Below are 12,891 nucleotides of genomic sequence, written 5' to 3'. Positions count from 1 at the left end.
AGTAAATGTTACAGGTGGCAAAAGAACTTTAATTTAAACGGTATTATTATTATGACACTGAATTAGGAGATGTTAAATGTTAATATTACTGTCTATTGTCTCTGAATAGTAATAGTTTTAATGCTTGTCACTGCAATTAACAAAAATTTTAGTTTATATCTGAAATAAATATTCAATTATTAGATAATTAATTCAATTCCTAAAAGGCTGGCAACTCGCGAGCCCTCTAGCATTGAGAGCGTCCATGCAAGCGTATCACTTTACATCAGGTGAGCCTTCTGCCCGATTGACCGCTCTTCTATAAAAAAAAGTAAGATTCAGTATTTCATACGGGATTTTTTTTCAGATAAGTCTGATTGCCATGTGACTGTCCCTCAGGGTAAGATGAGAGGTAAAGTGTGCAGTACTCCGTGTGGTAAACAGTACTATAGCTTCGAAGGGATACCATACGCTAAACCACCCTTGGGGCCTCTCAGATTTAGGGTAAGTACAATTAATCCATCCTTTAGGTGACACTAACAGAGTTGGGTGTCAGTAGGTACAGGAAATGCACTGTACGCCGTCCTTTCTCAACAATAAAATGTAAACACGATGTTAGCCTTACCATAAAGTAAGCGATTATTTAGTAATAAAAGGGCCTGGGACTATAGCTGGGCAGGCTACTTCTTATTAATTTGCTATATTTGTTTTAAAATAAGTATTGTTTGATGATTTGCTTTTTTAAAAAAGTATCGAGAGTTTTTTATGCCAGTTTTTTCACTCGCCCTACACCCTCTGTCTTCTTTGCCGATGAGTAGGGATGCCTACAGGTTAAAATTTCATGACGTGAAATAAGAGATAACTTATGTTCCATAATAAATGTATTTTTTTTGTATTGGAACTTTTATCCCTTCCTCTCTCAGTTATTTTTTCCGCGTTAACTGAAGACGCTGTCTATAATAAAAAGGAAAATAATACCAGAACTACTTTACAGGATCCTCAAAAACTCGATAACTGGTCTGGAGTACTTGACGCGACAAAACCTGGAAATAAGGCCGTGCAATTAAATCCATATAACAAATCTATAGAAGGTTCAGAAGACTGCTTATATTTAAATGTATACACCCCAATATTGCCCGATGAAAAAAAAGAAAATCTTCCAGTACTATTTTTCGTACACGGCGGTAACTTATACAGGGGATGGGCTCACATGTATCGTCCAGATTACTTAATACGTCACAACGTCATTCTAGTAACAACTAACTATCGTCTCAATGTTTTTGGATTTCTTAACCTTGAAACACCAGAAGTGCCCGGTAATGCCGGACTTAAAGATGCTGCTACAGCCCTAAGATGGGTGAAACAAAATATAGAACATTTTAATGGTGATTCAAACAATATTACAGGAATAGGAGAAAGTGTAGGTGCAATTATAACTACATTATTATTGATTTCTAAGATGACTCAAGGTATATTAAAAAGAATAATCGGTTTATCAACAGCTATATCTGACCAAATGATAGGCGATGATCATCTGGAAAAAGCAAAAGATATTGCTTCAAATTTAGGAGATAATATAAATAGCTCTGAAGAAATACTTAATTTGCTTCAAGACTCTTCTGCTGAAGATTTAACTAAAGCTTTAATGAAATCAGTTTCTCGTGCAAATAAATATGATGTACACAGCTTAGTAAACGCAGCAGTTGAAAAGGATTACGATACTGTGGAATCATTTTTGGATGAGTATCCTATACAGTCGTTATTAAATAATAATTATTCTAAAGTTCCAGCTCTTATGAGTATGGCAACCCATGAATCGGCATATTTTATAACTCATCCATTCGGACAATATCAATTTAACAAAGATATATTGAAATTCGTACCGAATCCTGCATTAGAAGATAAGGATGCTGTACAATTATCGGATATGGAGAAACAGCTAAAAGAATTGTACTTTCAAGATAAAGAAATCGGTCCTTCAACACTAGTGCAATACTTAGATCTAGTTTCAGATATGTATGTTACCAGAGACATAATATATACAGCAGACTTATTTTCCAGAAACGACGAATTCTATTTTTGTAGATTTGCATACGACAACTCGCGTGTTATGAAACGTTTAGGAGTAAAAGGCGCTACTCACAGCGATATATTACAATTTCTATTTTACACAGAGAAGAGAAGAAACTCTTTTAATGAACAAGATATGAAACTTGTTGATATGTTGACTGAGGCCTTGTGTAACTTCGCAAAAACCGGGTGAGTTTTTATTAATCACTAAATTTATTTATTTATTTATTACAGACATGGCTAAACTCACAATAAAATAGACTATAATATATACAATACAAAATTAATTAAAATAACATAAAACACAGTATATTCTAACCCCTAATACTCTCTAAGTATACCCTCAAATCAGAGTACACTACCGCCAGACCCTCACCAAATATCCTGTCGCTCTCCGGTGAAGAGTCGAGAAACCCATTAAGCATCGAGAGTAATCGAGAGGTTAAAGAGGTTATGTTTCCGGCAGCGGTAATAATTGTCCGGAACGTACAGTCTGATGATTTCCCCCATCAAGTATGCGCTTTCCGTTCCTTTTTTAATAACGTTTAGACCAAACCTTACCACAGCCAAATCCCTACGAAGCTCTAACGAATTGTACCCCAATACCCCCATCAGGAACTTAGTAGGGTAGAGGTAAGGAAAAAAATTGTACCTTCGTTTGTACAGGATTCTAAGGAACTTCTTTTGCACCCTTTCAACCATATCCCCATAATACTTTTCATAAGGGGACCATATGACGCAACTGGTTTCAAGAATTGGCCTTACCAAAGATGAATATAGTACCCTAGTGGCAGTGTCCGATAGACCAACTGAATTTCTCAGGACAAACCCCAACCTTCTAAATGCAGCATCCGTTATCATCCGAATATGCTCCGCAAATGAAAGGTCAGGAACAAACAAAACACCCAAATCGCGGACTGTCTATGCGCCTCATAACTTCAGATCCTATGCTATAGTCGCAGAGTATTTTTATTTATTTAATACTAGAAGAAACGGGTCCGCCGCTGTCTGATAAAATTTAATTCTTAGACGTAGGTCGAAGGAAGAAGGCGTTTGCATTTTTATTGTGATTAATCATTTAATAATTATGTTGGATGTAATAACAGTCTTGACTATAAGGACCACTTGTTTTGCTCGTAGAGGAGCGCTCTGTTAGATAGATAAGAGTAGATCAGTTTAAGCACTCTATCCATGCAAGCGTTGGAAATATTCTGGCATTGAATTTCGATTCGTTCGAATACATTTACACGAAATAAATATATTTCGTGAATTTTTGTTTTTTTATTTTCAGAAAACCAACATGGACGGGGCAGGAAATATCGTGGCCATACTATAAGAAAGATGAAAGAATATGTTTAAATATTGAAGACAGAATGAGCTGTGTCCCATTACCCGAATATGATAGGTACACTAAACTAATTAATATACTTAAACAGAAGCCAAAGATACGAAAACGTTAACAAGACAATTTTATACTAACGATTAAAATCAAATCAAAATATCTTTATTCATATAGGTAAACTTTTACACTTATAAACGTCAAGAAAAACAAATTAAATTAATCGTAAATTTACATTTACAACCAGTTCGCAAGTCAAGGGCGTAGAGCGGGTAAGATTCATCAGAATCATCAAAATTCATTTTGCTAGTGCTAAGTTAACAAGTACAAAAACATATTTGTTCAGAATTATTTATATTTAACGATTAGCATTTGTTTGTTAATGTATACTCAGAACGTCTGCGAAAATTATTAACATTTTTTTGTTTGGTAATATCACGGTTCGTTTAGTAAACTTAAATACATGAAAATGTTTATTCCAACTGTTAAATACCATTATTTATATAGCTGCAATTCAATTTATGCATTGTCATCTTGTCAGCGTTTTTGGTATAATGCCAAACATAATATATATTTAAGTATAAAAATCAATCTCATTTTTCAACTGGAACATTAACATTGTCAAAAACTAGTTCTAGTCTTAGGGCCTGTTTCACAATGTTCGGATAAGTTCCAAATAAGCTATTTATTACTTATTGGCAGGATAAACAGTATTTTTGCGTTTCACGACTGTCAGATAGCACTATGCGTCATGAAACGTGAAGTATCTTATTTCGAACTTTTATCTTTCGAATAATTTATGTGTTGCATAGCTATTTGGTACTTTATCCATACATTGTGAAACAGGCCCTTAGTCTTTCAAAAGTTGTTTAATTAATCAAGACATATCGACACCAACAATTTAGACTACGCTAACTTGTAAAAGCCAACTTTACAGTAGAGCGTAATTTATGAAAAAATTTAATAACTTTTTGAAAAATAAAGATAATTTTTTGATTTTTTGTTTGTTATTAGGTATATATTTTGACACTGAAAGGAATATTAATTTTTCATTTAAATAATCTTCATTAGTTTCGGATTTAGTTTGAGTTAGCTTAGTCTACGCCAAAAATGATATTATTGTTCCTTTTGACGTAAGACACACTTATACGACTCAAGGCTTTTACACTAAAAATTGTCAGGGCACAGATGCTTAAATATTAATATTATCGAGAATTTAAAAAGTAAAAAAAAAAACAATCATTTCTTTCTACTTTGTCTCTAATTATTGAGGCAGTAGATGGTACTGGTGGTGGTGGAGGCAATTATATTGTAATCCATATTATGGACGCCGGATTGTCATACTCCATTTTACATGACGTTTGGACAATTGAAAATGACCTACTGTTTTTTTGCTCAGTATGTTAGAGATCGGCAGAAGTATGTAGAGTAAAGGGTGTCAGTCGGAACTATACTACACTAAATCAGGCGTGAGTCAGGGCAGAAATCTAGAGCCATTGCAGTTTGCAATAATGGTGAACGATTGATTAGAAGTAATAAGACATGCTATGTGCCTTCTTTTAGCAGACGATTGTGAACGCTTGCAAAGAAATATAGATAGTGATTAATTTGAGAAATAAAAAAATATGTTTTTTTGTAAAACATGTTATAGGCACAATTTTAACAATAAGACACCTTTAATGCTGTTTAATTTAAAGTATAAAGTATGTACCTTAACTAATATACTTATATCTTTCGGCAAACGGTTATTTTATTTATTTACAGTTTGTCCTTATACTAATACCTCCTCAATTTATTCTAAGTTTGGCGTTTTTTAGCGGTTCCAAAACCTTTACCACTTTTTTCAATTTTTGCTTCTTTTCTCTCATCATGAGATGATGATGATCTGACCATTTCCACTTTAGGATTCGTCATGTTATGTATGCGTCCATTTTGTTTTGTATTTTAATATCGCTTTACTTTATTTTATCTTTCCTTCTTACTCTTGCTGTACTACTTTCCATACTTTTTTGACAATTTTTATACTACTTCCCAGTTTCACACATTGAAATCGATTTTTTTAAACGGTTTTATTTAGCTCACCCCGTTTGTTTTATTATTTATTATTCTTGGGTCAAATTTAGTCATTTAAATTTGACCCTCTTCCTATCAACCGATTAATCTGAAATTTTGTATACACTTTGAATTTTGATGACAATACAATTATGTTTATTCATTATCATTATAAATTCAAGATGGCCGCCGCTACAAAATGGCGAATAATTTATGTATTATTAATCCCATCAATATGGGTATCAAATGAAAGGGCTTAGCAAGCAGAATACAATATACTATAAAAAAAATTGAAATCCAAGATGGCAGCCGCCCACCAACCGTCTGAGTGCTGCGGGCTAGTTGTTGTTAAGTCTTCACTCACATAGCCTTTATTTATTTTTTATTAGGTCCATCCGCATGTTAAAATCTACTTATTCTAAAATATATGGCAATTACGGCAATACTTATTCTAGGTATATTACACTGCCAACTTCTGGATTTAGTTTTGAACAGTAAACTGATTAAAAATATGTACTTAAAATAAAAAATGTTTATTTTGGAACATAAGATCATCTAGATATCACTTATTCCACGTCATTAAATTCAAACCTGTTCAAACCTGATGACATCCCTACTCATCGGCAAAGAAGACAGAGGGTGTGGGCCGAGAGAAAAAGCCGAAGTAAAAACCTCTCGGTACTCTTTTAAAAAAGCAAATCATCAAACAATACTACAATATTTAAAACAAATATAGCAAATTAATTAGAAGTAGCCTGCCCAGCACTAGCCCCACGCCCTTTTATCAACTAGATAATCGCTAACTTTATAGTCTTATTGGCGTTATACTTATTTTTTTATCAATGCGTAATACGTAATCGACAGGCATCGCTTTTTTAAATAAAATACCGAATGAAGCAAAGCGAAGAATTTGTATGAGAGCCTGAATTCCTAGGTGGATTCTGCAGACGGGGTTTGGAAGATTCTGTTGATTTTAAAAACTTGGGAATTATTCATTCAGAGACGATCATCTTAATATTCTGGCAAGGCTATTTGCCCATTTAACAATTGGTTAGTGGCTGGCGATCGTACCTCTTTTTTTAAAATTTCCTACCTCGCTGATGATATAATCATGTAGTAATGAATGTAAGGTGTCGAATAAATGCTCCTTGAATACTTAAGATGCGCTGCGAGGGATTCCATATAATGCAACCGTATTCAATCTGACTGCGCACAAGAACGTTATAAGAAATCGTGAAAGTCTTGTGAGACAAGGTGTGCCAAAAAGTTCGTAGCATAACATAGAAAAAAAATTTTATAGAACAGGGGGTAAACGGACAGGAGGCTCACCTGATGTTAAGTGATACCGCCGCCCATGGACACTCAATGCCAGGGCTCGCGAGTGCATTGCCGGCCTTTTAGACTTGGTACGCTCTTTTCTCAAAGGACCCTAAGTCGAATTGGTTCGGAAATACTTCAGTGGGCAGCTGGTTTCACAAAGTGGTGGTGCGCGGCAAAATCTGCCTAGAAAAACGCGCAGTTGTGGAACGGCGGACGCCGAGGTGATACGGGTGGAATTTCGTATTCTGCCTCGACGTCCGACTATGAAACTCAGCTGCAGGTATTAAACCGAACAACTCCTCGGAATACTCTCCATGGTAAATGCGGAGAAATTGATTTGATACAACGATAGGTACATAAATTTTTTCGATGCTAGTTTTATATAGTACAATTTGTCTTTAGGGGGCGTCCATAAATTACGTGAGGTGTTATTTTTAATTTTCTGCCGCTACCTCCCCCCCTGGTGAGATGTCGTGAGATTTTATTCAACCCCCTCCCCCATCCCCCAATCTCACGTGAGATTTTTCAAAATGTGAGTTTCTTACGTAAACGCGTTGGATTGTTATTGTAAAAAGAAAAAACCAAATTTGCTTCGTGCTTTTATTTAAGACTAGTGATCTTAATCGTATTACGATTACGCTTAAGATTAAATCTTAAGCATGTACAATCTGGGTTAAATGAACCAAAATAGTATAATTTTTTTTTGTTTCAATCAGAAAAAAAATTGCGTGATGTTTGCCGAGACCCCCCTCTCTCCAACGTAAGATTAGATGAGATTTGACTCGACCCCCTCCCCCCCTTAAACACCTCACGTAATTTATAGACGCCCCCTTAGCCCTAATAATTCAAACAATGCTCAGAAATATCCCTGAAAAGAATCGTTTTTCACGATATACCTAATTGTTTTTGAACTACCACTGCTGTTTTATTTACTACCATGTTACTCATGGGCAAAAAGCAGACAAAAAGAGCGTTAAAATTAAAATTCTTAGGCTTCTAATAAAATAGTTATTTAGCAAACAATATTGACATCCTCATTACTCACTCGGTACTATTTCGTCTTTTTCAAAATACTGTTATAAAGAGAATATAATATTATATACCTATTATAGTACCTATTGCTACTCGTATATATTTAGATTTATTGATGATCTCTAGATGCAATAAAATTTATTTATCTTCTGGACACTCAAAAAAACTCCCAGATTTCTATCTTTCCAGAACATAGTGTTTTAAGACCTATTTAGAATGTATGTCCAAAACATTTATAGCATATCGGCTGACGATATTTCACCGCCCGTTAGACAACACACATGTGTTAGAGGACTATTGAAATCTATATTATAATAGCGTTAATTAATGTTTTGTGTGCATAACAATTATTAATTATGCTATGACGTCCATCATTTGACACATATCGTACCATTATTTTAATTTAGAATATAAAGCTTTGGGCTGTGATAATTTTGCGCGTCAATTAAACAATATTTAAAGACGCTTTTAAAAGTATTTAGAGGCTTTGCCAACTTTCGTTCTTTTCGTCAAAATCTTATTATTATTATGACATACGTGAGTCATACTTAGCACCAGGTTCGACTCTGCATATTACCGTATGTATAGACTTCCTATGCGAAGTTATCTTTGGTTCGAGATACTTATTTAACATAGAATAAAAAAAACATATTTTTATTTTTTATTTTAACATAGAATGCTTTAAAAAGCGGCATAACGCCACCGTTTTAGCGACATCTTCAATATGCCGCTCTGATGTCATCAAAGAGTTTTCGTGGGTTTTCGTCAATACAAAATCAAGTACCCACTGGAAAATTCGGGCCAGTCATTAATGCTAGGAGATTCTCGACCAGTCCAGGTCGAGAATCTCCTAGCTTTAGATAGCACTGATTTTCCACACATTTGTACCTCTCAAAACAAGAGTTACAAATATACAATTTTCTTACTGTCTGCGTAAAAGTAAAAATTTTGGTCATACTACCTTAAATGTTCGTAATGTTATATATTTGAAAAGTGTCAAGAGACTTAATTGCGATTACACAAGATGTATCGAAAATTGCTGACATGTTCAATAAGGAGAATCATTGTGAACCCCCTTAAATTTTATCACAGTGTGTATATTATTTTTTTGTTTAATGGTTTAATTATTACATTATTACTTCAAGCTGAGATTTAGTATTTTGTACACGATTTACTTTATTTTCAGATAAGTCCGATTGCCATGTGACAGTACCCCAGGGTAAAATGAGAGGTAAAGTGTGCAGTACTCCGTGTGGTAAACAGTACTATAGCTTCGAAGGCATACCCTACGCTAAACCACCCTTGGGGCCCCTCAGATTCAGGGTAAGTACAATAATCGTATCACAATCAGTAAATGAAAATACATCTCGTCGTGCCTTGGTTTTTTTTTAAACTAAAATTTAAGACTCCTCCGAATGTTAACTTTTAAGACTCCCACTTCAAGTTATTTTCTTGTCATATCAAAACTTATTTACAGGATCCTCAGAAACCTGATAACTGGTCTGGAGTACTTGACGCAACGAAACCTGGAAACAAACCCGTACAAATAAATCCTTATAACAAATCTATAGAAGGTTCAGAAGACTGCTTATATTTAAATGTATACACTCCAATATTGCCCGATGAACAAAAACAAAGCCTTCCGGTACTGTTTTACTTACATGGCGGTAATTTATACACGGGATGCGGTCACATATATCGCCCAGATTTTTTAATACGTCAAGACGTCATCCTAGTCACAATAAACTACCGTCTCAATATTTTTGGCTTTCTTAACCTTGAAACAGCGGAAGTGCCCGGTAATGCCGGTTTCAAAGATGCCGCTATAGCCCTAAGATGGGTCAAACAAAACATAGAACATTTTAATGGGGATCCAAACAATATAACAGGAATAGGAGAAAGCGTAGGCGCAATTATGACTACATTTTTATTGATTTCAAAGATGACTCAAGGTATATTTAAAAGAATAATTGGTTTATCAACAGCTATATCTGATGAAATGATAGGCGATAATCCTCTGGAAAGAGCAAAAGATATTGCTTCAAGTTTAAAAAAAAACATAAACAGCTCTGAAGAAATAGATAATTTGTTTCGCAACTCTTCTTCTGAAGATTTGTCTAAGGCTTTAATGAAATCAGTTTCTCGTGTCAATAAATATGACGTACACAGCTTTTTACAGGCATCAGTTGAAAAGAAATATCACAATGTAGAACCATTTTTGGATGAGTATCCTCTACAGTCGTTAAGAACTAATAATTATTCTCAAGTTCCAGCTCTTATGAGTGTGGCAACCTACGAATCTGCATACTTTATAACTCCTCGATCCGGACAATTTAAATTTATTAAAGATATATTGAAACTTGTACCGGGTCCTGCATTAGAAGATAAGGATGCTGTGCAATTAATTAATATCGAGAAACAGCTAAAAGAATTGTACTTTCAAGATAAAGAAATCGGTCCTTCAACACTAGTCCAATACTTAGATCTAGTTTCAGATTTGTATATTACCAGAGACATAATCTACACGGCAGACTTATTTTCAAGAAACGAGGATTTCTATTTTTGTAGATTTGGATACGAGAACTCGCGATTCATGAAAAGTTTAGGTGTAAAAGGCGCTACACACAGCGATATATTACAATTTCTATTTTACACAGAAAAGAGAAGAAGCTATTTTAACGAAAAGGATATGAAACTTGTTGATATGTTGACTGAGGCCTTGTGTAACTTCGCAAAAACCGGGTGAGTTTTTGTTAATCACTAAATACTAGAAGAAACGTGTTCACCGCTGCCTGATAAAGTAAACCACCGAAGAAAGGTGAACGTTAAAGGAAGAAGGCCCTATTAGTGTTATTCATTGAGCGTGTGAAATTATTATGTTTGCTGTAATAATATTGTTTTTAAAGAATAGGAGGCAAAAGGGCAGAAATTTAAACTGATGCTTCGTGATGCCACCGCCCATGGACACTCTCAATGCCAGAGGGCTCGCGAGTGCGTTGCCGGCCTTTTGAGATTTGGTTCGTTTTTTTCTTGAATGACCCTAAGTCGAATTGCACCCAACTCAGGAACACTAGTACGCACCACAGTTAGAAGATACCATCCGGCCCGCTCGACTTATGAATGTCCAAGGTAGATAGTTTCGGACAGCACGATATACGACATAGTTTTGAACATGCAGTGGCGACAAAAAACTGTCAATACCAACTGTTTTAGCAATGTTTTTGTTCATAACGGAACGCCAGGTTTACTTGTCCAAACGCTGGACATATTCTTATTAAATACGAATTTTTAATAATTACATAATTCAATCTAGAACATTTATACTATAGGCACGAATATTTATTCGTTCTGGTGTTCTTGGTAAATTATACATTGTTGTTATTTTCAGCAAACCTACGTGGACGGGTCAGGAAATATCGTGGCCATATTTCAAGAAAGATGAAAGAATATGTTTAAATATTGAAGACAGAATAAGCTGTGTCCCATTACCCGAATATGATAGGTTTACAAAACTTATTAATATACTTAAGCAGAAGCCGAAGATGATTGGACTGACTGACACCATTACATTATATTAGGAATAGCTTCGTTATTCCGTGCGAAACATATAGTAACAATTCCCGAATAGGCTCACTATCCTTAAAATTTTAGATGGTAAAACGTAAAATTGATTTACTCTCGATTTATTCTAAGATTAAGATTTACTCTTGTTTGACCGAACTAAAGTTCGCATATGGCTTCAATTTTGTCTTAAAAGGTAGAATTTTGTAGTTTGTAGACAATTTTGTAATAGCCATATTTTTTTTAAATATATAAAAATAATGTCACGTACTCGTCATTATTTTTTAGTTTACCGTTACTCATATTAAAAAAAATTAAAAATATTTATTTAAGTACTGTAATAAGGATTACCTACATTAAGTTTCTGTTTTTATATATATTTAATTTATACTTTAGCCTCAATAACACGTGGTAATCATGATATTGAATTGTAGCTTATATGACACGTTTGTCGGTTTACCATAGCAGTGCCATCTATTGATAACTTACTCAATCCAGTCGAAAAGTATCGACATCTGTTAGAATCTTTTGGAGTTAACAGATAATTGTAACTGTCAATTAATTATAGACAAATAATTTGCAATAAAATAAAATTGCGACTATAATTAAAGATCTAAGCTATCCTATCTCTTAAGTTGGACCAGACTGCTCACGGTGTGCCAATTTAATTTAAAATCGGTTAAGTAGTTTAGGAGTCCATCGCCGACAAACATCGTGACAGGAGATTTATATATATGAAGATATGTACACGATCTCCGACGGAGTGAAGATCTTCAAACTATTCCATCTTCGCTACTATTATCCAATCTTTAGCCGAGCCGCTATTTTTAATTCATTTAATTTATTTATGTCGAAATCCAAGAACAAAGTTTATATATTGTGTTAGATAATTGCACTGTTATGTTACTTTGCGTAGATGTCATAATCAAAGGAAATACTAATAACAAGTTCTATTGACCATTATTTACATAGCTGCAATTCATTATTCATTAGCGTACATTCAAAATATTTTAATTCATGTATTGTTGCATCATCAGCATATTTGGTGTCAATATAAAATCGAATAGGTTAGTAGAATAGTAACAATATATTTTTGTACTAAAATTGTAGTATTTTTTTTATAGAACTGGGGGCAAACGGGCAAGAGGCTCACCTGATAAGTGATACCGCCACCCATGGACACTCAATGCCAGAGACTCTTTTCTTGAAGGACCCTAAGTCAGTGGGCAGCTGGTTCCACAAAGTGGTGGAACGCGGCAAAAACTACCTTGAAAAACGCTCAGTTGTGGAACGGCGGTCGTCGAGGTTGTTACATAGATATACTAATATTAGGACATTAGAACTACATGCTGTCAAGTATAACAGCGACGGCTCTGCTGTCTATTGGTGTATGAGAATGACGGTCGACACGAATCATTTTCGTACAACAATTGAATAAGCCCTTGTCATATTTTTGACATACGAGGATCTTGTTTGGTCATAGCCCAAATAAGTATAGACAAAATTGTATACTGTTAAGACGTGTGAGCCTAACAGTT

At 34.6% G+C, this 12,891-nt stretch overlaps 2 protein-coding genes across 2 annotated transcripts; both read left to right on the top strand.

The window, feature by feature from the left end:
* The first annotated feature begins 352 nt into the window (after window positions 1-352).
* LOC111000492 (juvenile hormone esterase-like) lies at window positions 353-3,607 on the top strand. The gene is made up of 3 exons (XM_022269937.2): window positions 353-483; window positions 974-2,238; window positions 3,341-3,607. The coding sequence occupies exons 1-3, from the start codon at window positions 385-387 to the stop codon at window positions 3,507-3,509; spliced, it is 1,533 nt and encodes a 510-aa protein (XP_022125629.2). The 5' UTR covers window positions 353-384; the 3' UTR covers window positions 3,510-3,607.
* A 5,199-nt stretch (window positions 3,608-8,806) lies between these two features.
* Window positions 8,807-11,370, top strand: LOC111000491 (esterase FE4-like). Its single transcript, XM_045631506.1, has 4 exons — window positions 8,807-8,883; window positions 8,979-9,115; window positions 9,270-10,534; window positions 11,181-11,370. The coding sequence occupies exons 1-4, from the start codon at window positions 8,817-8,819 to the stop codon at window positions 11,368-11,370; spliced, it is 1,659 nt and encodes a 552-aa protein (XP_045487462.1). The 5' UTR covers window positions 8,807-8,816.
* The last annotated feature ends 1,521 nt before the right edge of the window (window positions 11,371-12,891 follow it).

This window comes from Pieris rapae, chromosome 15 (genome assembly GCF_905147795.1).
Source record: "Pieris rapae chromosome 15, ilPieRapa1.1, whole genome shotgun sequence".
NCBI lineage: Eukaryota > Metazoa > Arthropoda > Insecta > Lepidoptera > Pieridae > Pieris > Pieris rapae.
The sequence above is the reverse complement of the archived record's forward strand: the minus strand, read 5'-3'. Positions and strand labels throughout refer to the sequence as shown.

Excerpts from the sequence above, each read along its gene's own strand:
- LOC111000491 (XM_045631506.1), top strand. The coding sequence starts at position 8,817 with ATGTATCGAAAATTGCTGACATGTTCAATAAGGAGAATCATTGTGAAC. Across the intron at positions 8,884-8,978 it reads CCCCCTTAAATTTTATCACA|ATAAGTCCGATTGCCATGTG; the intron begins GTGTGTATATTA and ends CTTTATTTTCAG. Across the intron at positions 10,535-11,180 it reads TGTAACTTCGCAAAAACCGG|CAAACCTACGTGGACGGGTC; the intron begins GTGAGTTTTTGT and ends TGTTATTTTCAG.
- LOC111000492 (XM_022269937.2), top strand. The coding sequence starts at position 385 with ATGAGAGGTAAAGTGTGCAGTACTCCGTGTGGTAAACAGTACTATAGC. Across the intron at positions 484-973 it reads TGGGGCCTCTCAGATTTAGG|GATCCTCAAAAACTCGATAA; the intron begins GTAAGTACAATT and ends ACTACTTTACAG. Across the intron at positions 2,239-3,340 it reads TGTAACTTCGCAAAAACCGG|AAAACCAACATGGACGGGGC; the intron begins GTGAGTTTTTAT and ends TTTTATTTTCAG.